Here is a 26,104-nt window from a genome sequence, read left to right as displayed (position 1 = left end):
TGCAAGTCCTAACCACAGTGTGATGGGATCTGAGGTGGGGCCTGTGGGACGTGATTTGGTTCAGATGGGGTCACCAGGGTGGGGCCTGCACAAAGGGATTCGTGCCCTTTTAAGAAGAGACACCAGGCAGAGGGCCTTCAGCAGAGCAGACTGTATGGGCACCCTGATCCCTGCCTCCCAGCCTCCAGAACTGTGGGAAGTAGGTTTCTGCTGTGTAAGCCCCCTGGTCTGTGGGGTCCTGTTACGGAGGCCTGAGCTAACTTACAGGTAATGTGGTCCCAGCACAAAGGCACAGGAGGAAAGGGGTACGTATCAGTATCAGGAGAAGGGGATGGGAAGGGAGGGCATGCAAAATGTAACATTTTTGACTTTTTATTTAAGTTTTTGTTTTAAGGTTTATTCATTTTTCAGAGACAGAGAGATGCAGAGTGTGAAGGGGAGAGGGGCAGAGAGAGAGGGAGACACAGAATAGGAAGCGGGTTCTGGGCTCTGAGCTGTCAGCACAGAGCCTGACACCGGGCTCTAACTCATGGACTGCGAGATCATGGCCTGAGCCGAAGTCAGACACTTAACGGACTGAGCCACCTGGGCGCCCCTCTGACTTTTGATTTAAAACAAGAACTCCACGACACATGGGCTGGCACCTAGGCTGTCACTGTGCTCTGAACATGTGAAATATCTTATTTAAAAAGTCACATGGCACCTATTAGAAACAGCAGCCACGAAATCCATGAGCCACGAGAGGTGCGGGGGGGGGGGGGGGGGGGGGGCGTGGTAATCATCGCAGGGCTGTCTGAATACAGCACGTTTTCAGCTAAAAGCCCGAAGAGGTTAGGAATTACTGGTCACGGGTGAGTTACATTTCAATGTACTCCCTTCTAATACAGAAGAGAGCAGGTCTCTGGTTCTGAACTCCAACGTCAGCAGCGGTCTCTCCCCGCGAGGGCCGTCGTTTCCAGGGCGGACCCAGGTATCGGAGAAGCGCTGCTCTCCGACAACAGGGAATGAAGAGCATTCTGAGAACACGTCTACATTTTAAAAAGAGCACGTGAGAAGAACAGGCCTATAAAGGATCACATGACAGCTGTGAATTGAGCAGCTTTATTCAAATAATTTCTATACCAAGAACTCAGAGTCCTTTCAAATGGGACCAATTTCACGGATATTTGCTTTGAAGGGCAGAGAAATGAAGCCGATTCTCACATATTCTTGAGGATTAAAAAAAAAACCCCACACAGAGTAAGGGAGAAGAGGGACAAATCTCTAAAATAAGTTGGCTATTTACATCTCCAGCTTTGAAGTTTTCTAATACAAAATCACTTTTCTCTTCCGTCTTGAAAGATGTGTTCTTTCCTTTAGAAAAAGAAAAAAAGGAGACAAGAAAAATGATTTCAGTAAAATTCCACTAGAATTTCCCAAGCCACTAAAAGTTGGACTGTTTTGTATTCATTCCACTGCATGTATATATAAATAATATTGGTGTGTCCCCTAGAGAAAATGCCACTGCACTTAATAAACACAGTAAGCGATGTAAAGACCCACCCGAAGGTAATCCCCCCTGGGCAGGCAGGTCACCCGGTGGTTGCTCGTTCCCCCCTCCCCCGCCGGAATGCGGGTATGGACTCATCGCTGTAGACTCATCACAGCGATCTCATCAGAGGGTTCCTGTGGGAAATTAAGGCAGGGGGGTGTGGAGAAGGCTCCACACGGCCTGGCACACAGAAAGCACTCAGATGTTAGCCATTAAAATTCCTTCTGTGGTCACAGCTCAGGAGGATTGGGTCCCTTCCCTCAAGACATCTATGACTTAAGTAGGGAAAGAAGAAAAATATGGAGAATGGTTAAGGAAGTTTGTATCCCGGTTTCAGGCGGGACTGTGAAAGGCCTTCAGGGGGCGGCCACTGTGACGTATCAAATTCCAGGGGAGCCGGGAGGGCCCTAGGGAGGGCTGAGTTCTCCCCCTGCTCCACTGCCCCACACAAGGCATCACTCATGGCCGTGACCTTGGTGCCTGCTCCACGTGGCCCTCGCCGGGTAGGTGAACGAGAGGAGACTGCCAGGCATCAAGCAGGTGGGGGTGGGGTCTCCTGAAGTGGGAAGGGGGGGTTTGGTGCAGCTGAGGCAGAAGAGGGCTGGGGGGGAGCGACCCCACTATGCTCCAGGGGCTGGGTCAGCCGGCGGCTTGACGTGCCAGCAACCTGGGGACAAGGCAGGAAGGCCACAGAGGGAAGCTGAGGGACAGGAAGTCGTAGAGAACAGGTCAGGAAGGGTGCGCGTGAGCAGCTGCAGCCCCAGACAAGCAGGGCCCGAGGGACAGGTGCTCTGAAGGCCAGGGGCGGGGCCACCTCGGGCGTGGCTCTCGCTTGAGGAGCTGCCTTTGGTGAAAACCCCCTCTCACCGGAGAAGGAAGCTCAGGTGTTCCCCGAGTGCCTGTCACGGTCCCTGAAAGCCTCACCCTACAGGGCTCGGGAAGTGGCTCCGGGCTGCCTGCCGGTGGCCTGGTCCGAGATGGGTCACAGGATAAGCGGGCACAGGTGGGAAAGGAGAACATGGACGTTTAGGGCGGAGAGGGTCCATCTGAACAACCACCGAGGGGACCGCCCACCCGTGCGGGGTGAGGAGGGAGGAGGAAGCCTCACCACCACGCATAAATCCCCACACGTGCACCCATCAGAAGAGCTGCATCGTCTGGGACCCCGGCCTGCAGACACACCAAGTGCACGCTGGAAAGCACGGGAAGGAGTCTAACAGCGCTTGGTGACCTGTCCACCCCCTCACCCCCGTTAAGGTTTTTCAGAAAAGCCCCCTAAATGCATGGGGGTGGGGAATGTGTAAAACATTCCGTGTAAGGACACTTCCAGCCCCACACATGCACATGCTTGATACACATGCTGATTTCAGAAGAAGGAAGAGAATCTGGAAGAGAGTTTGGAAAATGAACACAGAAGCATCTTGTTATAAAACACCCGCGTGCAGCAAGCAGAAACCCACCTTCTTTTCTCAGCGGGGCTGTAAGGAGCAGGCCTCTCCCCCGGCCTGGGGACGGGCTGGCCCACCTCTCTCGGGGAATCCTGGGAACCGGCCCACGGTCCACACAGCACAGAATCTGACAATCGGCGTCTCTTTGGAGGGGACTGGTGGCCCCTGCCGGCGGTGAGCACAAAGCATGTTAACGGTTGAGCCGCAGTGGTGGTTACGTGCAGTGGACGCTCTATGCTCCGCGGGGGTGATGCCAACAGCCTCGGGGGACCTCGGAAGCCAGGGTCTGGATTTAATTTCCCCACGGTGCCCTTCTGATACTGAACTTCCACACTTGCTTTATCTGGAGGTGCTCTGATACGTAAAAGTGCCTTCGTCCGCGGAGGGGATTTGTGGCAATACTTTTGATGAAGCTTGTCAAACTGTTCTTTTATTTCCTTGTAACGATCTCTGTCACAGCTTAGAGGCTGTACCCCTGCTGCGGAAGTAGTTTTGCTGGGCGATATGGACTTGCTAAGTATTCCGAGCTTGTTCCCTTGGAGAAGAAGTGTCCGTTCGGAGCGGCCTGGGCTCCGCACGGGGCTGGTCTCTGAAAGCGAGGGAGGGGGACCCCATTTCTGCAGGCATCGCCCTGCTCCCATAGCTCCTTCACCCAGCTCTTCAAAGGCCTCATTTAACCTCTTGGCTTCTGCTGTGCCAAAAGTTCCGCTGAGCCGGCGGGTTTCTAAGCCGCGGGGGCCACGGGGGCTCGCTGGGCCACCCCTGTACACGTCCACGGCCAAGGATCCCGGGAGAGAAGTCAGGAAGGGCTGCTTCCGGGGACTGGGGCAATATTCCCGATGAAGCTTATCAAACTTGATTTCAATTTCCCTGTAATAATTCGCTCCCTTGCCTGGCAGGATTCTTGATCTGGACACGATTTTTACGGGAGAAATCAACCATTTTAAGGCCTTGTATCTATTTTTTGGATCGAGATGACACCCTGGGCTTGAGTCTCCATATGTTAATGAAGAAGGCCTCTGGGGTGTTAGACTCCTGAACCCCTTAAACTCTTTCCAGCCTGGATCCCGTTTAAGGACTCGGGGTTTGCTGACTTCAAGAAAAGCTTTTTCCAGTTTCACACCCGTCTTCTGGCCAGAAGCATCTAGTATGTTCTCACAATCTCTTAACACTTCCGCCTCCTTGGGTGGCTCGGCAGGGACGGGGGGCCTCTCCCGGGAGCCCCTTGGACAGTGCCGGCCGCCCGGGCCGCGAGTCCTGTTCATTCTGCTCCGGGAGCGTCTGCTCCTCGAGGGCCAGCTGTGAACAACGAACGAGGTTTTGGTGGAGATGACGCACGATGGCTTTGTGCTCAGCAGGCGGCTCATTGAGTGCAGCATGCCCGCGTACAGATCGCTGATGGTCACGTCACAGATGTCATCGGGCTCAAAGGACAGGCTGCTGGAGAAGCTGTGCCCCCCGGGTCCCTGTAGCGAGAGACCGTCACCTCTAGGCACCAGGGCCAGGGCTGCTGAGCAGGGGCGTGAAGCCGGCCACACTGGGCCGCCGGGACTCTCCCTGGACATGCTGCCGCGGCGTCCTGCAGGAAAACAGAGGAAAGTGCCACCATTCAAGACGGCCCACCTGCGGACACCACGGAACTCAAAGGCTGCATCACGACTACAATACATAGAACAAGAGAAAAAGTCCACACAAACGTGAGGATAGATTCTCCTCAGAGATTTCTTTCTAGTTATCAAACTGAAATTCGTACTTTCTGCCCAAACTTCCCCCAAAGGGGTCTTCCCTGCCTGTATGATGGCTTACACGTTGGATGCCCCTTTTCAAAGTCTAATTAGGAACCGAACAATGACACTGTTTACCTCCGGGGAACGGGTAAGGGAGGCATAGGACTCCTGAATACATCTCTTCATTCAGCTTTGACCTTCACATCATGATAAATGTTTTATAGGTTTAAAAAATAAAATTAAACCGACAAAGAGAATTCTAAAAGTGAATACAAAAAAAAAAAAAAAGAACCTAAGTGCATATCAAGGTGGTGACAATGGAAAGAAACAAAAGCATCTGAGGGACTCTGAACACAATCCTGACCGTGGACCCTCAGTGGGGGTACTGCCTGAGGATCCAAGAGCTGCCCGGGACGCCTGAACCTTCTTCAGCAGGTTGTCAAGCACATGGTAGCAGGGGCCGTGGTTCTGAAGTCACCCACAATGCATGACCAGCCAAATGAGCGCAGGACTTTGGTGCTGGCAACATCTGTGGGGTCAAGGTCATGGCTGGGGGACAAAGTGCTCAAAAACGGACAGGACTGGTCAGAGGCCGCGGAAGCCAGCATGAGGGGCTCCTGCAGGCTGATTGGGGCCAACCTGAGCATCAATAGCTTCTCATACGCGAGTTTTAAAAAAAAGCGCATGAGTTCTTATTGATTCTAGAAAAAAATTTTTTTAAAAAGTGAAAGTGCGTGGGGATAAAGAAAGGCACAGAATCAGGGCATGAAGGGACGTGGCATTTGTTTACGGAAGGACGCCAGCAGGTGCATGGGTGGGAGGGAGGGGACGGCCGAACCAGGGAAGGGTCTATGGGCAGGGACACAGGCAGGAGTCGCGGCCTGGCGCCGACACCTTGGGGGGGGGGGTTTGTGGGGAGCCGGGGGAGGGGTACCCGCAGATGCCGCTGAGGAAGGGGCGCTTCTGTAGTGAGAAGCCTGGCGGGTCCCTCCTTAGCTAAGTGGCCAGGCTCACGCATCACCAATAACATGACAGAGTGACACGATCCCGAGATAACACATCATCGCCTGTGTAGCATTTTTGCCAAAAACATTTAACATGAACTTAACCTTGAGGAAACCATCAGGGAAGCCCAAATTGAGGGACGTGCTGCAAAAATACCAGCAGTCAGTGCTATTCAGGAAAGTCATGGCAAGAAGGAGCCGACAGAGACAGAACTCGGCCGAGGAACCTTCTGGACTGTGGTGTGGGAGAGGACTAGGCCCTGGTACGTGCTGGGCCCGCTGCAGCCGTGTGGGGGCTACGCCGTGCCTAGGCCTGCAAGCACTTAGGGAGAGCGTATGTGTGACTGCGGAGGACGTACACGGTGTGTGCGTGTGCGTAGGCACACGTGTGCACGTACCGTGTGTGCATGTATGTGTGCTGTGTGTGAGTGTATGTGCACATACATGTGTGTATTGTGTGTTTATGTGTGCGTATACGTGATTGTGTTTGCATATGTGCACGTGAATGTATGTGTGTGCTTTGTGTGCAAGTATGTGCACACTGTGTGTGCGTATATGTGTGCGTGCATGTGTATGGTGTGCTGTGTGCATATGCATGCGTGCATCTGTGCGCTGTGTGTGCAGGGGACAGATAAGCAAATGCGACAAAAGGTTGACTGCAAATGCAAGGAAAGGGTGGTTATTGCAGGAGTCCCGTGTTTCTGGAGATTCAAAACCTTTCACAACAGTCACCTGTGATACAGAGCTAATCAGCAGTGAGTGTGCCGGAGCCTCGGGAAAAAAGCAGTTCACCGATTATGTGCTGGAGTCTCTAACAGTTTACGTCAGGTCAGCAAAAGGGTGCCCCGTGTTAGGGGCGCTGCAGCTTTGCCAAAAGTGAACGGGACATGGTTCACGCAAAGTGTCTGTGTCACACTCACCAGGGGCGGGCCTGGCGGGAGAGGCCTGTGGAGGGGTCGGTGTCACGCGTGTGTCCTCTCCGTCTCCGTCATCAGCACACTGAAAACAAAGCATGTGATTGAACGTGTGTGGACTCCGGGCGCCCCAGTGCCCTAACCGCAGGGCCGCACCCCATGGGACGGTGTGATCGCGGTTCCTCCCCCACCACGCAGGCTGTGCATCTGAGCTTGGCAGCCGCGGTGGCCGCAGCCTCCAGCAACGCTGGGGAGAGGCGTCTTAGCAAACTCTGGGAGCCTGGTCCCCGTGGCCTCCGGGGCACCGCCCCCAGGCTGCCCCTGCTGCTCTAGGGTGAAGGGAAAGGTTGTTCCCAGCAGCTGCACCAGCTCGGCGGTCCTCAGACGCAGCCTCCTCGCTGTCAGCGGCCCAGAAAGAGACCGTCTGTGCTCCCGTCTGCTGCCTTTCACGGCACAGAACGCGCACCTCCTGGTTATGTGATATGAACGTGTTCTTTCCTTACGGGAAGATCGGACAGAAACTGGGGTTGGCGTCCTTGCTCCGTCCGTCACGCTCCAGGAAGTGGCTACGGTGCAGCATGGCAGGCACCCACCCCAGGTGAGGGCTTTCCTGTAGCCCCCCAGGGATGTGGCCGAGGATGGTGGGGAAGGCGCGCCTTGCTCACACCAGAGAAGCGGGGAGGCGGGAGCCAGCACTTCCCTCTCACCTCCCCCGAGGGAGGGGCCCGCCCTAGAACACTGGGTGACAGAGGGCCATCCCCTGGGTTTCCCTGATCACCCCCTCAAGGGGGACGCCAGTCTGCAAGCCTGTGACGGAAATGGATGGGAAACAATTGTTCCAAAGGCTCCTCACAGACTCCTGCGGAGAGTGAACCTGATTAACAGTGAACCTGATTAACGTACCTTGATATGTCTCTAGGTTAGGATTCAATTATATGAGGATACACCCTGGGAAACACCTTACCTCTAAACACCCTTCATCCCGCAGCAGTGTATCCACCTGGGTCAAGTACTTCCTTCTTAACTCATTTTTCAAAGGGCTCCAAGGCACTGCAGGCTGATACAAAAGAATCAGTATTCTTAAGAGCTTGTGGGTGTGGACAAGCTCTTGATTCTGGAGCTGACTGGCAAGTTCATCAATTACACGTCAGGAAATGAAGCTCCTCGAAGTCATTTTTCACTCCTTGCTGTTAGCAGTGCAAAGCGACTGGCCCCTCTGAAATCCCACCTGACCCAGAAATCAAACTTGAAATAATTCACCCAGTGGCAACAATCCAAAAGTAAAAGATCAAAAAGACAAACAAACAAAAAAACACCCGACATGGGCCTGTTGGGAGGTTTATGACGGCATTGCTACAAAACAATTGAAAATAATCCGATTATTCTTGGGCGAGTTCAGGACTCAGCTATTAGAATTAGTCCCAACCCGAGTGTTCACAAGAAAAGACGCGCAGTATTTTGGCTCAGGATGCGGCCTGGGGATAGGGGGTCCCGACCTTTACTCTCTGCACCTGAGTGGCTGCAGATGGGGGATCACACACACCCACATTGTCCGGGGGGTTCTTCACTGCCGCTGGGGCCACCCACCCCTGCACAGCCACCCCTATGTAATAATGCTTCAAAAAGTAGAGCCTTGCCCCCACTTCCCCCCAGGGTCACTGCCTTATTTAATTAGACACTAAAAGTCACACATTGGGTGTATGGGCAAACTCTGCACAAAAAGAACAGTTTTCGAGAAAAGCCACATACCAGCCATTCTAGCATCTGACACTGGGTCTGGGAAAGACACCCCTAGACTGAGTTCTCTGTGCATTCACTTGCATCCCACTGGAAGGAAGGGGAGATCAGACCCAGATGGGGGGCGGGGAGAGACAGGTGCTCCTGGGTCTGTGGGGGCACTCTGGGGGACACAGAACAATGGCCCGAATGACCTTGTGACTAACTGGGCTTCCAAGGGCTGACCGGGAAAGATTTTCTAGAAACATCTTCCTATGACATGGCTTCTTTGGGCAAAGATAATTTAGAGCCTAACTGTCAATGCAGCGTGCTCAATCGAGGGTACACGGCACACCGTGAACGGTGACTATTCTGTCTGCACAGGGAACACCACCTGACATGTATGCAAGTCCAGGAAATCCGACTTGAACCAGGGGAGTAAGGGCTGCTGCGTGCTAGAGGGAAGGAGACCCCTGCTGCCTGGAGGGATCTGAAGGGAGGATCAGAGACAGGACGGGACGGGTGGCGTCAGCAAAGAGCGAGCCTCCAAAGAGGAGCTCGAGAAAGGGCACAGGCAATGGGGGTGCACCCCCCCCCCCCGCCCCGCAGGCCCTGGCTCGGTCCCTTCATCACAAAAGGCAGGTCTTACCATGAAGGCCCCGGCAACCACGTCTTCCTCACATAAAGACGCAGCATCACTGCTTTTTGAATCTAAAAGCAAAAAAAGGAAATCTGAATCAGAATTTTATTTAAAAAAATTTTTTTTAAATGTTTACTTCTGAGAGAGAGACAGAGACAGAGCATGAGCAGAGGAGAGGCAGAGGGAGAGGGAGACACAGAATCTAAAGCAGGCTCCAGGCTCTGAGATGTCAGCACAGGGCCCGATGCGGGACTGAAACCCACGAATTGTGAGATCATTACCTGGGTTGAAGTCGGAGGCTTAACTGACTGAGCCACCCAGGTGCCCTGCGAATTTTAAAGAAGGCTTGCATTTTCCTTTCATGGGTAGTTTTTGCACCACTAGAGTATGTTCTAGGGTCCCTTTAATAAGGACAGAGGCATCTGTCGCTGTCCTGGTTATCAGTAATGCAACAAACCCATCTGAACAGGAACATGCCTCAGGTGGTGGAGACTAGCGAAGCAGCTTTCTGTCGCCTCAAGCTTCTTCAGTGGCCTCTGGTCCTTGGAGCCGGGTCGCTCTAGCCCAGCACCATCCTATTCTGCGGGGGCAGAAAGTTCCCTACCCGCCACCTAGTAAGTCAGCCACTGGCCACATGTGGCTCGTGAGGCACATAAATAAAAGTTTCCATTGTACTTAACTTCCAGTTAATCTGACTCGCCACAGGCCGCCAGAGCCTCCACCCTGGACAGTGCAGCTCTAGGGCAAATGCTTCTAATTATTCCGAGCAGTCCAGAAACTCAGGGACCTAAGGATCTGCAGGGTTAAAATCTGGATCAACACTGTAAGCGGACAACACCTGTGACTCAACACCTTCCTTAAGGCCTTTCTAGTTCTACTCTGAATGACCGCCAGTTTTCCCCGTGGGACTCAACTCATTGTACGGACGGCCGGAGCGGGCAAGGTGCCTGGCGAGGGCTGGGCGAGCAGACAGAGGCTACAGGCCGGGGCCGGCAGGAGCTGGGGATTTAGGACCAGTTACAAACCTGTGATGACCCAGCTGGCTAACTGCTACCAGGAGGAGAGCTGGTGTAGACAGCTTGGGTGAAGGCGGGGTCTGTTCTGATGGTAGGTGTCAGCGGGGGCAGGGCTGGTAACCTGGGGGTGCGATGGGGCACGGGAGCAGAGCCGCACAAGGGACCGTGGGAGGCAAAGCCACAGGAGGGGGATGTCCTGGGCATGAGAAGGGCAGGAGGGACTGGGTTTCTGGCTCATTCTACAGGGAAGATGGTGGCAGGCCTTGAGCCAATGGGAATGCTGCTGGGTTGACCTCTTCAGTTTAGATTTCTCGAGTTTAGGCAAAGTCTTCAAGAAGTGAGGCTGACAGGCAATAAACACACCCAGACTGGGTCTGGGATGGGGGTTCCAGCAGAGTGAGGGGCTCAGACCAATCTCAAGAAAGGGCATCCAGTGGAGAAGGGGAGGTAGGGGGTGCTGGGAAGGAAGAAAACCCAGCAGGCACAGGGCCACAGGCCATTTACAGGATTTCCAGAAGCTTCAAATGGCACCAAGAGGGCAATGGGACAGAAGCCACAGAATGCCAGTGGGAGTCACCGGTGCCGGCGGATGGGACCGCGGAGCGTCACGCCTTCCAGATGGAGCCCGGGCCGGATGGAGCCCGGGCCGCACGGCGCTGGCCGAAGAGCGAGTGGCAGTTTGTTCGAGAAGGGAAGTGACCCGGCAGGTGGCTAGAAGGGACACGGGATTAGGAGACCCCTAAGTCTGTTCCGCGTGCTTTCGGTGGAACCCGAGCGCGTTCAAAGGGACGCATCCAGGGCAGAGGGAGAGGCCAGCGAGTGAAAGATGGGGACAACAGGTTGCCCAGAAAACAGGCTGGGGTGGCGTTTGGGCAGAGAAACGTTCTGCAGAAGTCAGCAGCTCAAACGCGGCCCGCAGGGCAAATCTGACGTTTCGTTAAATTCCTGACATTAATTTTTAAAGGCGGGGGGGTGGTGGGGCGGCTATAAGTTACAAAGCCTGACCAGGGCGTGTGTCCATTACTCAAGAACACTGGAGCGCTGTTTCCGCGTAAGCACCACGGTCCTAACCGGGCAAGACAGGCGCTCCGGGGAGTGGAGACCAAGTGACAGGCACTTTAAGATGCTCCCGCTTTTAACATAGCCTTGGAGAAAGTCTGGGCTTTATGTGCCGTGCCAGGGGCGCGGGTCCCTCCGGCCCCCAATTCCTAGCGCAGGGACACTCACCCACTCCCAGGGCTGGCGTGCTGGGCTCGGGGAGCACCGTACCTTGGGCTTCGGCTTCCGTGGGGTCATCGCTGCTCCTGCTGACCCGGGTGTCCTCAAAAGTCTTCACCAGGGAGTCCTCCAAAGCACAGAAGTGGATAAAGACAGGCTTCAGTGAGAACATACTTCAAAGCCACGGTAACAAACCTATAATCCTTCCTAAATTTCGCATATGAGAGAGCAGGGTTTCACAGGCCTCTCTCTTCCGGTACAGTTCTGAGTTCAGGCCTGCATCGGGTTGTCCGTGCAGAGCCTGCTTTGGATCCTCCGACCCTCCTCCTCTCTCCCCACCCCTCCTCTGTTCTCTCTCTCAAAAATTAAAGATGAAAAATAACAATAAATAAATAAGCAAATAAATAAGTAAAGTCGACTGAGTTGTACAATGGATGATGAAAAGAAATGTTCACAGTGTTTATCATGTAAAAAAGAGGGGGTAAGAATATGTGTTACAGGCGGGAATCAGATTACACTAAACTATTGTTAGTGACTATTGGACTCAGGTTGATTTTAATAGCTGTCTGTATTTCTAACATTTTTACAACTAAACATAGTATGTATGGGAGTCAGGTAATCAGGAAGAAATTTTGTTTCAGAACTGCTGTTAATTGCTTTGGAATCCTAACCCTGGCGCTTCCATTCTGGGGCACAGGCTTCTGGGCTGAGAAGCGGTCCTGAGAGGAATTCCTGCAAAAATGACTGTAGCACGACTCCGTGGCTCTCCCAGGAGGCAGGCAGGCTGTATCGGCACCTGCGTGAACCTCACAGGCCTCACTGTCCTGCCATCAATGGATACATTCAGAAGAAACCACGCCTGGGTTTTGGAAGGCAGCCCCACGCGGAGACAAGACGTGTGACTCTGTCCCCTCTCCCTAATCTCCTCCCCTACAGAAGAGAAAGGAGGCATGTTTCTTTCTTCAAAGGAACGGGGTTGGGGCTTTTCTATAAAGGACCCAAAAGTAAGCTCGCAGCTGGGGCTGGGGCCGGGGCAGCTTTCTCCCGCTGGCCAGCCCTGCATATGGGACTGTTGTCAAGAGCCCCTTGGCCTACAGCGGAGGAAAAGGGGGCAGAAAGGGCTTAAGCATCAATGTAGCTCCTCCTGGTATCCGACGAGCAACAGATTCTCAGCAAATCCTTAGAGGAAAAGGGGGTATATCGGTGAGAAAGCCCCAGAACAGAAGCCCCGCAGTGACATCGGTGCAGTCACAGCTGACCTGCGCCTTTATGCACATGGCTATTCCCGCACGGCAGCACGTGGAGGCAGTAAGACTGGACATTAAATACCTGGATTTGTTCTTTGTTTTTCTTCTTTACTAATCCTCCACCCCAAATTCTCAAGCCTTCAGAAAAGAAATGAAAGAAAAATTACCGCTTAAATAATCCTGACTGCTGAATGTCCAATCTGTGTTCAGAGAAAACCAAAGTGACGGGCAAAATAAAGACATAATACAAGGAAGCCAAGCCATACTCCTGATACCCGCTGTTTGTCACCTTTGTGAGGTTGGAAGTGTTTTTTTTTTTTTTAATTAACATTAGACAAAAATCTGTCATTAGTGGAAATCTCATTAAGCCACAGAGTTAAGCAGAAATAAGGAACACAGTTGGGCCAAGTACTGTACTCAAAATATATATATTGAGAGCAACCTATATACTGTGCATAGACTGGAAGCACTTTTGAAGGCAATCTAGATGTCTAGAACAAAGCCTAAATGTGGGGTAAACATGGAGATTAGGAGTCCTGCCCCTCACTCGTTAGCAGAACGGGGGCAAAAATTACTTCATGTCTCCCTGAACCTCCACTTGTCCCCTGGTAAATTCAAGTGAACGAGAAGGGACCACTGGGTTGAGATGGTGCTAATGAGACTAGCACTCATGGTACTTACAGTGCTCCAGGCTCTATTCCAGACACTTTCCAAGTCCACCTCATTCAGTATCCACAGCTCACCTGTACAGAACTCGTAGAGGACTCCTAATGCCCCAGGGGGTAGGTACTCTCCAAGTTCACCGCCCAGATGGAGACACAGAGGCAAGAAGTAGGTCCAGCAACCAGCCCAGGCCGCTCAGCCATGTGAAGCCGGGCTGGGAACCCAAGGGAGTGACTCTCTGTGCTCCTTCCTGACCACTGGGCCATGTGGCCTTTCTGGAACGGAGTGATGCTGAGCAAATGTGCTCAGTCAAGTCAAGGCTTTGCCAGTTTGGCTAAGTGACATGGGGCTAGTTCCTTTATGTCTTTCTGCTGCATCCTCTGCTAGGAAACCATGATCCTAAGGACAGTACCTACCCCAAAGGGTTGCTGAGAATCAAAACCATAAGACTCCAGAAGCATAGGGCACACGGTTAGCTATCAACACGTGTGAGCAAATATTCCTCCCCTACTGCCTTCGTCATAATTGGTGTGGGAGTGTTAGCCATGGTCTACACCTTATGATCTTTATACTACAGCAAAGGTGGTCAGTTAGCTCTAATCAGAATGGCCCTCCCCTAACTGAGTAGGTCTCCAGGCTGAGCAAAATGTCAGAGAAACTGTACAATCATCAGCTAGGAGCTCGTTAGACCTGCTCAGTCTGCACCTAGCACCACGGCCAGAGGCCTCAGGAATCTATTTAAAAAAATTTTTTTTAATGTTTTATTTATTTTTTAGAGAGAAAGAGAGACAGCATGAGCAGGGGAGGGTCAGAGAGAGAGGGAGACAAAGAATCGGAAACAGACTACAGGTTCTGAGCTGGCTGTCAGCACAGAGCCCCACGCGGGCCTCGAATCCATGAACCGTGAGATCATGACCTGAGCCGAAGTCGGATGCTTATCTGACTGAGCCACCCAGGCACCCCCTCAGAAATCTATTTTAACAGGCTGTCCAGGAGGCTGCGCTGCTCTACATGCTAAATTGTGGGTGCCCTCAAAGTGCAGTGTTCTACTGTTCTCATTAAACTGGAGTCAGAAGTGAGTTTCACCAGTGAAGTTAGTGGTATTCTAGATACGTGGAGTTGCCAGACTATTCCTTGCATAAACAGTGCCTAAGAATATGAAGCCTGCTGATGGGAATGATTCCTCCACAGCCCTGGGTCCTGCCTTCAGGTTAGATTTGTTATTGCCTGACGAGACCAGAGAGTAACAGAAACCTGGAGCTGGACTATCTTAGCTTCTGTCTTCATAAACTTTTCATCCAAGGTGTGGCTGGGTCAGCTAGAAATGCAGAGAGCTAAAACTTTAACTTCAGAAGCAGATCTTATGAAACTTTTAGTGTCTGTCTGTCCAATGCATCATAAAACTGGATCTGAGATTTGCCTTCATTAGCAGGTCCTAATGAGCTGGTAATAAGACGGAGTGGGAAGAACTGACTTCACCCAGGGCAAACTTTCTTCACCTAGTTACCAAGGAGAATCTGTGAGATTTAAGTCAGCATACAACATCCACCACTAAACAAAACGGCCCCTTCTCTCTATACTCAGGTCAAGTTCCAAGTACTCGGAATCTCAAGAAGGATAGCTAATACTCCAGGTCAAACAGGTCAAATAACTGTCAATAAGAGTGTTTACAAGAGCTGGGCCCTGTTCCAAGAGCTTCCCAAGCAGCTCCTGTAACTTACAACATCCCCATCAAGTAGATTACTACCATCTTCCCATTTGACAGATGAAGAAACAGAGACACAACACAGCCTTGGCTGTTAAAGCAATTGGTCCACAGTGTGCCTGGGCGGCTCAATTGGCTAACTGTCTGACTTTGGCTCAGGTCATCTCTGAGCCCGTGTCTGTGCTGACAGCTCAGAGCCTGGAGCCTGCTTCCGATTCTGTGTTTCCCTCTCTGTCCCTCCCCCACTCACACTCCATCTCTCTCTCTCTCTCTCTCTCAAAAATAAACTTAAAAAATTAAAAAAAAAAAAAAAAAAGCAAAAAAGCAATTGGCCAAGGCAACAGGGTAAGTGGTCAGGCAGGGGCATTGTGAACCGGCTTGCATCCAGGGATCTGCAGAATTCTGTTTTTAATAAGTAGTTTAAAAATAAGTAATTTATAGGTTCAAGGGAACTAGGAATGTTTCAGCTCTTATTCGGTGAACAAAATTTTCACAGGAGAGCAGGGATAGCATTTCAAACTCTGGGAAGACAGTATCCTGTTCACACTCTTAACTGTAAATATTCAGAAGGTGGGGAGGACTCCGTACCCTGGGGTGTCTCATAGGTCAGCGTGGACATCCGCACCAGCGGTGCATCCTCGAAGGGCTGGTTGTACTGCGGGAGAGAAACGGGCATCCCTTCAGCTCCGCGGGCCGCCAGCGGCTGAGGAAGCGCCAGCCCGAGGCTGGAAGTCTGGAGGACCCCCCAAACCCGTCTCCCTCCCTCTCGCCCCCCCAACCACCTCCCCTCTCTACTCCAGCGCCCCCAATCCCGCTTCCTCTTCTCCACCCCGGTCTCCCCTCCCCTTCCCAACCCGCACTCCCCAACTTGGCCTCGCGCTCGGCCGCCTCCACCTTTAGTCACCCCAGCCCCCGGCCCTGTTTTCCCCTCCCCATCGGCCTCGCGCCCTGCCTCCCCGACTCCAGCAGGCCTGTTGGGGGGGGGGCACCTTTTCTATCAGCCGCTGCATGCGCGTCTGGAAGCGGCGGCGGCTGTCCCGGAGCTGCCACAGCAGCGCGTCCTCTGCCAGCGGCTCGCCCTCCATGGCTCCAGGAGACCCACACCCGACTCCGGCGACAGGCAGCGCCGCGGCCCCTTCGGCGCTTCGGTTCAAACAGCGACTCCCGCCCTCTCAGCTTGCCCCTCCGACTTTCTATTGGCTGGTGAGGAGAGACCGGGCGCTGATTGGCCCTTTCAAACGTGTTGTCGCGTCTTGCTCCAGGCCAATCCGCGCCCGAGTTTCTGGCCCCACCCAAGCGTGGGCTGGCGGGGGGAGGGGGGCGGCAGGAGGGTGGGCGTGTCTCCCGCCGCCCTTGTCTTCGGTGAAGGCCGGAACTTCTCACCGCTTCCGCTCCTGTTACTCGGCAGGGCCGCTCGAGAGTCCTGTGGGAATGCGGAGGGATTCGTGGAATTCCTCCGTTGTGCACAGGCGACGCCTGGGTGACGGTCTCGCCTCGGTGTGCGGGCCGCTGTCACCCAAATGTCCCCTGGACAGCTTCCTCCCCTGGCCCCTCCCTGGTCCGGCGCAGTTAGGACCTCGGGGCGCGGGGGAGGTGAGGGGTGTCCAAGCAAGACCCCACCAAATCACCGATGCAAAAGGAGGCGGAAAATGAACATACGTTTAAGAGGAAGAAATACTATAAATGCTATACAGAACCCAGGTAAAGAAACTATTTTTATTAACCCCCTGGAACACCTTTTTTTCCCCCCCCCCGACACATTTTTCACTCAGCCTCTTCTTTGATACTCATTTTGTAGTATTTTCTCCAGAGAATGGGAAGATAATTCGGTCTTTCCTCTAGTAAAGCTGATCGAATTTATTTTATGATTGACATTTTATTTTATTTTATTTATTTTTTTTTACAGATGGTTTATTGTCAAATTAGTTTCCACATAACACCCAGTGCTCATCCCCACAAGTGCCCTCCTCCATGCCCATCCCCCCTCCCCATGATCGAATTTATTTTATGATTGACATTTTAGATGTTTTATTCAGCGTCATGGCTTGGCCATATTTATGTGCTTGTGTTGATGTGATTATCACGTGTGCGACTGGAAAGAAGAGCAGGGGTAGCTATACTAGTAACAGGCAAAATCAGTGTTGAAACAAAGCCTGTAATAAGAGACAAGGGTGTTACAAAATGATAAGGAGTCAGTGCAATAAAGGGACATCCCATTTGTAAATATTTATGCACCTGACATAGGAGCACTCGAACCTGTAAAGTAACAGTAACAGACCCGAAGGGACAAGTACACAGCAGCACAATAATAGAGGACTTTAATATTCCGCTCGCATCAATGCATATATCATCCAGACACAAATTAATAAGGAAACATTGGCCTTGATGACACGTTAGATCGGATGGATTTGGATACACACAGAACATTCTATCCAAAAGCAACAATACGCATTCTTCTCAAGTGCCCCTGGAACATTCTCTAGGACAGATTGTGTGTTAGGGCACAAAACAAGTCTCAATAAATTCAAGAAGATTGAAATCATCAAGCATCTTTTCTTACCACTGAAACTAGTAATCAATTACGTGAAGAACACTGGAAAATTCGTAACTTTGAGCACCGTGAGTTCCTTGGATGGACTCTTCACCTTCTCTCAGCCTACACCTCAGTCCCATCAGGCCATCGGGTAGAAATTAGGGGAGAAGTAGGGGGTGAGAACTATGGGGTGCATGGAGTGTAAGTGTCCAGGGAATGTATTGTGAAGGGCAGAGATGTACTGCCTGGATCTGCCTTCAAGATGCCCCCTGCAGGCGCTTTCAGCTGTCCACTTCTTCAGGGATTGCCTCGGTTGCAGAGAGCCCCTCATCCATGGTGGCAGCCCCAGCGTAGCCTAAATCCACTGAGCTCTAGGTGGGAATATGAGGGCTGGGCTCCATGTCTACTGAAGGACAGCCCTGATGATTCATTCCAGCTCCTGAGCTCTCCGTGGAATCAGCTGAGGCAACGCCTCCCCTCTTGATTCTTCCCCTCCCTGCAAGTGGCCGCTGAATCTACACATTCACTTTCTCGCCTTTCTGAGTTTCGCAGCGAGGCTATGTTTCCTCCCCCTCCCTCCCTTGGGAGTGTTCAGAAATCTAACATGCTGTTCCTTCAACTCTATGTTTCCATGCAAGTTAGTTTCAAACACTTAACTTATTACTTAACTTATTTTGAGCTCTGAGAGCTCAAAACTGGGCTTTTCTAGGAGCCCACTCCTAGGAAACCACTCCTGGGTTTGAGGGCTACCCTCTCTCGTGTCACTTACTGTCCAAGGATCTGCCTCCACCCCAGGGGTTCCTGGGCAGCTTCAGGGGAACAATTTCTCCATCTCAAGTTTATGTCTTTGATTGAGGTACCCCAAACAGACTCACTTTGGCCAATCCCCTCTGACCCAGCCAAAGCCGATGCCTTGACCCTTGTCCTTCTGGCCAGGTGGTCATCCAGTCCTCTCTGATTGAGTTTTTCACATCCCGTGGTCCAAAGTGGTGGCCCAACACCTCATCAAGATTAAAAGCTTCTGCACAGCCAAGGAAACAACCCAGAAAATTAATAGGCAACCAACGGAATGGGAAAAGATAGTTGCAAATGACATATCAGATAAAGGGTTAATATCCAGAATCTATAAGGAACTCACCAAACTACACGCCCGAAAAACAAACAACCCAGTGAAGAAATGGGCAGAAGACATGAACAGACACTTCTCCAAAGAGGACATCCAGATGGCCAACAGACACATGAAACGATGCTCAGCATCCCTCCTCATCAGGGAAATACAAATCAAAACCACACTGAGATACCACCTCACGCCAGTCAGAGTGGCTAAAATGAGCAAATCAGAGAACTCTAGATGCTGGCGAGGATGTGGAGAAACGGGCACCCTCCTGCACTGTTGGTGGGAATGCAAACTGGTGCAGCCCCTCTGGAAAACAGTGTGGAGGTTCCTCAGGAAACTAACAATAGAACTCCCTTATGACCCAGCAATAGCACTGCTAGGAATTTACCCAAGGGATACAGAAATGCTGAGGCATAGGAGCACATGGACCCCAATGTTCATAGCAGCACTCTCCACAATAGCTAAAACATGGAAAGAGCCTAAGTGTCCATCGACAAATGAATGGATCAAGAAGATGTGGTTTATCTATACCATGGAATACTACATGGCAATGAGAAACAATGAAATTTGGCCATGTGTAGCAACATGGATGGACCTTGAGGGTGTTATGCTGAGCAAAATAAGTCAGGCAGAGAAGGACAAATATCATATGTTTGCACGTATAGGAGGATTAGGAGGAACTTGACGGAGGACCAAGGGGGAGAAGAAGGGCGGAAATGGTGGGGGAAAGGGAGAGAGGCAAACCATGAGAGACTCTTGAATGCTGACAAAAACTGAGGACTGATGGATGTGGGGGGGAGGGGAGGATGGGCATGAAGGAGGGCACTTTGGGGATGAGCACTGAGTGTTATGTAGAAACTAATTTGACAATAAACTATTTGTAAAAAAAAAAAAAAAGAGAAAAGAAAAAAAAAAAAAAACACAAAGTGGTGGCCCAACTAAGGAAGGAGCCTTGCAAGATGCTTCTGATTTGACACCATTCCCTACAACCTGCCCCACTGTAGCAGCCTAAACATGGGACCTCAGCCCCCCAGAACTGCTATGCAGTCTCCTTCCACACCACTCTCAAATAATAGGGGAGGATCACCAAGTCGCTCAGCAACTTTCCTGGTGGCGGAAGGGGCTGGGTACAGCACCTAGCATCTCACAGGGTTTCCATAGCAGCAGAAATGAAGATGAGCTCAGCCCTGAAGCCCTATTTCCTCCTCTGGTTGCACCTACACAGCGCCCTCTGCTGGCCTTGGCAGAATTTTCAACCCTGGAAGTGCTGTTTATTTTTTTATTTTTTTTTTTTTGTGTTTTTTTTTAATTTTTTTATTTTTTATTTTTTTACAAATAGTTTATTGTCAAATTAGTTTCCACATAACACTCAGTGCTCATCCCCAAAGTGCTGTTTAAAATTACGGGCATAGGACAGGGACAGAAACAATCAACAAAATTCAAAGCAACTGACAGAATGGGAGAAGACATTTGCAGATGACATATTGGATAAAGGGTTAGTATCTAAAATCTGTAAAGAACTTACCAAACTCAGTACCCCAAGACCAAATAATCTAGTGAAGAAATGGGCAGAAAACATGAATAGACATTATTCCAAAGAAGACATCCAGATGGCTAACAGACATATGAAAAGATGCTCAGCATCACTCAACATCAGGGAAATACAAATCAAAATCATGATGAGATGCCACCTCACACCCGTCAGAATGGCCAACATTAACAACTCAGGGAACAACGGATGTTGGTGAGGATGCAGAGAAAGAGGAACCCTTTTGCACAGCTGGTGGGAATGCAAACTGCTGCAGCCACTCTGGGAAACAGTATGGAGGCTCCTCAAAAAATTAAAAACAGAACTCCCTACAACCCAGCAATTGCACTACTAGGTATTTATCCAACGGATACAGGTATGCTATTTAGAAGGGGTACATGCACCCGAAGGTTTATAGCAGCGCTATCAACAATAGCCAAATTATGGAAGGAGCCCAGATGTTCGTCGACTGATGAATAGATAAAGAAGATGTGGTTTATACATACAACGGAATACCACTCCTCGATTAAAAAGAATAAATTCATGCCATTTACAACAATGTGAATGGAACAAGAGTGTATCATGCTAATTGAAAGAATCAGTCATAGAAAGACAAATATATGCTTTCACTCATATGTGGAGTTTAAGAAACACAGCGGAGTAACACAAGGGAAAGGAAGGAAAAATCAAATGAAAACAGAGAGGGAGGCAAACCATAAGAGACTCTTACCTACAGAGAACAAACTGAGGGTTGCTGGAGGGGAGGTGGGTGGGGGATGGACTACATGGGTGATGGGCATTAAGGAGGGCACTTTCTGGGATGTGCACTGGGTGGCATATGTAAGAGATAAATCACTGAGTGCTGTTCTTGAAAGCAGGACTACACTGTATGTTTACTTAAATAGAGAAAATGAAATTATGGGTCTAGGAAATAATTCTCACTGGAATTACTTTATGACTGCTCTCATAAAATATTTTTTATATTTTATAAAGATTTTATATTTTATAAAGAGATGCGTAATTATTCTGCAGAGCTTCTATGGATATAAGGCATTGGAAAAGTGTGGAAATGTCACCGCCATCCATGGCTGGGGAAACAAGACTTTGGGCTGGTCCCAGAGTTGATATAGCAACTGCTTTGTAATAGTGAAAACGTCTTTATGAGATGAGTTAATAACCGCAGGCATCAAAGCCCCATCCGTTAGGCCGCCAAGAAAAGGGGTCACTCCCTTCCATTGCTCCAGAGCTGATGGAAAGAGACCGTAATAGCTGACAATTTGGCTTTCCAAAAGGTGTCAGTCAAAGCTCACAAAAGGTGTTTATTCTTTGATTTAATGAGTCTACTTTTTGAAATCTACTTTATGTATTACAAAAAAATTTTTAAAGTGTATTTATTTTGAGAGAGAGCGAGTGGGGAAGGGGCAGAGAGGGAGAGGATCCCAAGCAGGCTCCACATTGTCAGCGTGGAGCCCTATATGGGGTTCAAACTAATGAATGGTGAGATCTCAAACTAATGGGACGTGTAATTGACCAAGCCACCCAGGTGCCCCTGAAATCTCTTTTAAGTAATTAAGCATGTTGGCAAAGATTTAGGCATAGGACGTTTAATGAAGCACTGTTTACAAAGTCCAAAACTAAAAGGGTGGTTGGATAAATGGTAGTAGATGTGCAATGGGTTCCATTCACAACAATTTTGAAACACTGTATTTATTGCCATCTAAAATATATATGAGTTTTTAGTATAAAGGGTTATAAACCTGTATTATATACCCACATTTAAAATATACATTGTATGTTTTTAAAATTTGGCTATGTATGTATCAAAATGGTTCCAGTGTTATTTCTAGATGATAGTGTTGTTGGTTATTTTTAATGTTAGTTTTCCTTAGCTGCGTTTTCTAGAATGAACAGGTATTCTGCCACTAGGAGCAAACATTAGTCATGGAATAGAAAACATAGTGCATCCAATCATACATTTTACCTTGGTGCTACAAAATTAAAGACACTCATCCAGCCAAGACCTGCATGCACAGCTCCAAACATTCCTAAATGCTGCTGTCATATAGCTGGATGCATTTTATCATAATGATACCTCGCCTCTCAGCTTTTACCCAGAAATGTTACCCCCCCAGGAAAAGTAGGGCTCTAGCTCTCTTTGGTGATGTTCCCGCCTCAGCTTCATGTGGTGGGAAATTACTTTTTATTCTTCACCTTTGGCTTTTTGCAATACAAGTGGACTTTTAGGGTCATGATTAATGTGTTTTAATGGACTATCCATTTTAAAAATCAATGAAAAGAATTTATATTAAAAATAGAAGGCAATTAGATTGATTTGGATGACCTATTTTTAATCAACCCATTATTTATGGATCTGAAAACTCTCAGGACATCTTTCTCTGAAATCTTCAAGGGTCAGCTCTTCGGTTGTTATGTGTGAATAGTTTTAAAACAGGAGGCACCAGGTTAATTGAGAACTTGCTTGAAAAAAAATTGCTTACCTTAGAAGTGTTCCAGGATTACCTCTCCCCTCTCAGGAGCCGTTGCAATTCTGTCTTGGCCCCCGGGTCAACTGCGGTAAGTTTGAAAGGAACAGAAGACACTGTTCTGATGTCTTGCAAAGTTTTAGTGCCTGCAGTCCTTACTTAAAAGTAATCTTTATGTTCATAGCATTAATTCTTCTCACAACTATCTTTTTTTATATCCAGCTACCCTCACGATTGCCTGTAAGCTAAGAATTATTTCTGTGTTTTTCTCATTTACCACAATTATTTCTTAATGTTGTTATAAAATTCAGAGAATGTAGGCTTTTTAGGAATGCTCATTTGTTTTCTCATCTTCTGTATCTTGAAGCCTTGCTTATATCTCGGACTTTTCTAGTGCTGAGTGTGGTGTGTTTTAGAATTCTTTATGAACTTTCTTAATTTTATCAGTTTGGAAGTATTTGACAGAGAAAGTAGTAAGTCCCATTTGAAAACCTATTCCTTTCTAAGGTTCATATGTAGTGTTTGTAGCACACGTTGGATTTATTATGAAAACGTTCATTTGCAGTCATTCCTCTGAAATCAATGATATAATTTGCTAGTGTTCAGAGGAGCAGAAATGACAGAAACCAAAGTCTCCTTTATCTGGAACATTTCTTAGTTGTTTGCAGTAAGTGTCCTTGAGCCTGACCATCCCTGAAGGAACTGTATGAACTCCTTATATCCTGAGGATATCTCTGCAAAATGAACAAGCCTTTTAGAATCTCTAAAGGTAAGAGAGAGAGTTTTATTCGAGCCCAGGTTAGGACAGCTGCTCAGGAAACAGGCTTTCCATGGGGGAAGAAAGTGCTCTGAAGGATGAAAAGCTTTTACAGGTTATATATTTTTTGCATCTTGTAAAATCTCAAAAGATAATAGATTAACACACAGGCGGGACTCATGAGTTTCATCGTCAAGGAATATGCCGGGGGTAGGAGCATTCATCCGTATGCCATGGACAAGATGCTTTTCCTTCAGGCTGTTCATTCTCAAAGCAGGTGTACAGCACATGGGTGGCAGGCCAAAAACCAGGCTTTGGGTTTGAACAAAGTTTATATACTGACATGTTGACTTAGAAAGAAATCCAAAATGACTTCCTTTGTCTATCAGGCCTTTAGAGAGTTTTTTCTCTCATCGTTACTTGAAAAATTTTAGTTTTAGTTAGGTATAATTTATCTTTAGTAGCATTTATTGTTCTGGTGTAGGGTCTACCAGTTTATAAATGCATAGTCATGTAATAGTGTCCCCCCCCCCACCCCCCGTGACCAAGATATGGAAGAGTTCATCAATCCCTAAAATTCTCATGTGTTTTTTGTTGTCAAACCCTTACTCACCCCCAGGCTCTGGCCACTACCTTATTGTTATAGGTTTCAAGTGTAATTCTGTTATGGTTAGAATGCACACTTTGTATGATTTCAGTTCTTTTAAATTGGTTACGGATTTTTTACAGTCCAAAATATGGTCAATCTTGGTGATAGCACACTTGATAAAAAAGATGTATTCTGCTGTTGTTGTACATCAATTATGTCAAGTAGTGTGATTGTGTTAATCAGGTCTTCCAAATCCTTAATGATCTTCTATCTACTTGTTTTATCAATTATGGACAGAAGAGTTTTGAATTTTTCGATAATAATTTGTCCATTTCTTCATTTAGTTCTATCAGTTTTTGCTCCATGTATTTTGAAACTCTGCTGTTACCTACAATTAGAATGGTTATGTCTTCTCAGTGAATTGATCACTTTATCATTTTATAAAGTCTTTATTTGTGGCACATTCTTGCCCTGAAGTCTAGTTTGTCTGTTATTAATATAACCATTCCATCTTGGTTTTGATTAGTGTTTGAATGGTATATCCTTTTCTATTCATTTTCTTTTAATTTATTTATGTCTTTATGTTTTAAAAAAATTTTTTTAATGTTCTATTTATTTCTGAGAGAGAGACATAACGTGAGTAGGGGAGGGTCAGAGAGAGAGGGAGACGCAGAATCTGAAGCAGGCTCCAGGCTCTGAGTTGTCAGCACAGAGCCCCACACAGGGCTTGAACCCATCAAGCGTGAGATCATGACCTGAGCTGAAGTCGGACACTTAACCGAATGAGCCACCCAGGTGCCCCTATTTCTTAATGTTTAAGATAGATTTCTTACAGGCAGCCTGTAGTAGGGTATTGCATTAAAAAAAATTCAATTTGGTGTCTCTGCTTATTAGTTAGTCAGTTTAGATCATTTACATTTAGTGTAATTACTGATATAGTTGGAATGCAATCTACCTTCTTCCTGGTTGTTTTCTCTTGTCCCTTCTTTTATTTGTTCTTTTGTCCTCTAGCTCAGCTTATGTTTAGATTAATTATTTTCTATGATTCCATTTTATCTCCAGCTATTGGCTTAAACATTTTTAAATGGTTGTCCTACAGTTTACATGATTTTTGATTTCTCGGTCTACCTTCAAATGATATCATATCATTTCAAATATAGCATAAGAGCTTTAAAACAGTGTATTTCCAATTCCTCCATTCTGTCCCTTGTGCTGATTGTCATACATTTTTTTTACACATTATAAACCCTATAGTTCATTGTTTCTATTTTTGCTTTAGATAGTTAATTTTAGAGCAAATAAAAACATGAAATTATTATTATTATTATTTTATTTTATTTTACCAACTTTTTGAGAGAGAGAGAGAGAGAAAGGGAAGGGCAGAGAAAGAATCTCAGCACAGAGACTGACATGGGGCTTGATTTCCATGACTATGAGATCATGACCTGAAGCAAAATCAAGAGTTAGATGCTTTACCAGCTGATCCACCCACACGCCCATGACTTTTTTTTTTTTTTTTACATATACTTCATTTTTACCATTTCTGGATATCTTCATTTTTTAAAAATTTGTTATCATAGTCATTCTCCCTGAAGAATTTCCCTTAACATTTCTTATAGTATGTCTGCTGGCCATATCATTTCCTGGCTTTAAAAAATATCCTTTTTTTTTTTTTTTTTTGGTCTGAAGAGCTTTTTATTTGGTCTTTAGTGTGAAAAATAGTTTTGATGGGGTCTGCAGCATAGTGTATCTGTTGTGAGCGGGACTCTGGGCCAGCCTGGTTCAGAGACTGTCTCTGCTACTTTTTAGTTGTGTGTCCTTGGGAAAATATTTACCTGTTTTGTGCCTCTGCCTTCTCATCTGTGGATAGGAAAAGCATGGGGTTGTGATGAAAATTAAATGTAATGATACTTTTTTTTTTTTTAAATGTTTTTTTTTTATTTATTTCTAGGAGAGAGAGAGAGGGACAGCGTGAGCAGGGGAGGGTCAGAGAGAGAGGGAGTCACAGACTGAAACAGGCTCCAGGCTCTGAGCTGGCAGTCAGCACAGAGCCCGACGCGGGTCTCGAACCCACGAACCGCGAGATCATGACCCAAGCGAAAGTCGGACGCTTAACCAACTACGCCACCCGGGCGCCCCAAATGTAATGATACTTTTATGGTCTTCAGTTCCTGCTACAATGTGAGTGGGCCTTAAGTATTTGTTGAGTAAGTTAACTCTTTACCAGCTGCTGAGGATGCCATTACATGCATGTATCTGCTTTTATCT

The 26,104-nt window shown here is 48.3% G+C and overlaps 1 protein-coding gene across 2 annotated transcripts; it reads right to left on the bottom strand.

The window, feature by feature from the left end:
- Window positions 1–1,197: 1,197 nt before the first annotated feature.
- Window positions 1,198–15,952, bottom strand: LOC120233385 (Holliday junction recognition protein). 2 transcript variants are annotated; one of them, XM_039234598.1, is made up of 9 exons: window positions 15,819–15,952; window positions 15,418–15,484; window positions 12,544–12,599; window positions 11,224–11,341; window positions 8,990–9,051; window positions 7,589–7,681; window positions 6,631–6,709; window positions 2,992–4,558; window positions 1,198–1,353 (listed from the first exon to the last, which is right to left on the bottom strand). In XM_039234598.1, the coding sequence occupies exons 1-9, from the start codon at window positions 15,912–15,914 to the stop codon at window positions 1,317–1,319; spliced, it is 2,175 nt and encodes a 724-aa protein (XP_039090529.1). In that variant the 5' UTR covers window positions 15,915–15,952; the 3' UTR covers window positions 1,198–1,316. The 2 variants fall into 2 exon arrangements, with proteins under 2 accessions (XP_039090529.1, XP_039090530.1); XM_039234599.1 differs by having other exon boundaries at window positions 11,266–11,341.
- Window positions 15,953–26,104: the final 10,152 nt, after the last annotated feature.

This window comes from Hyaena hyaena, unplaced genomic scaffold, assembly GCF_003009895.1.
Source record: "Hyaena hyaena isolate Hyena2069 unplaced genomic scaffold, ASM300989v1 scaffold_86, whole genome shotgun sequence".
NCBI lineage: Eukaryota > Metazoa > Chordata > Mammalia > Carnivora > Hyaenidae > Hyaena > Hyaena hyaena.
The sequence above is the reverse complement of the archived record's forward strand: the minus strand, read 5'-3'. Positions and strand labels throughout refer to the sequence as shown.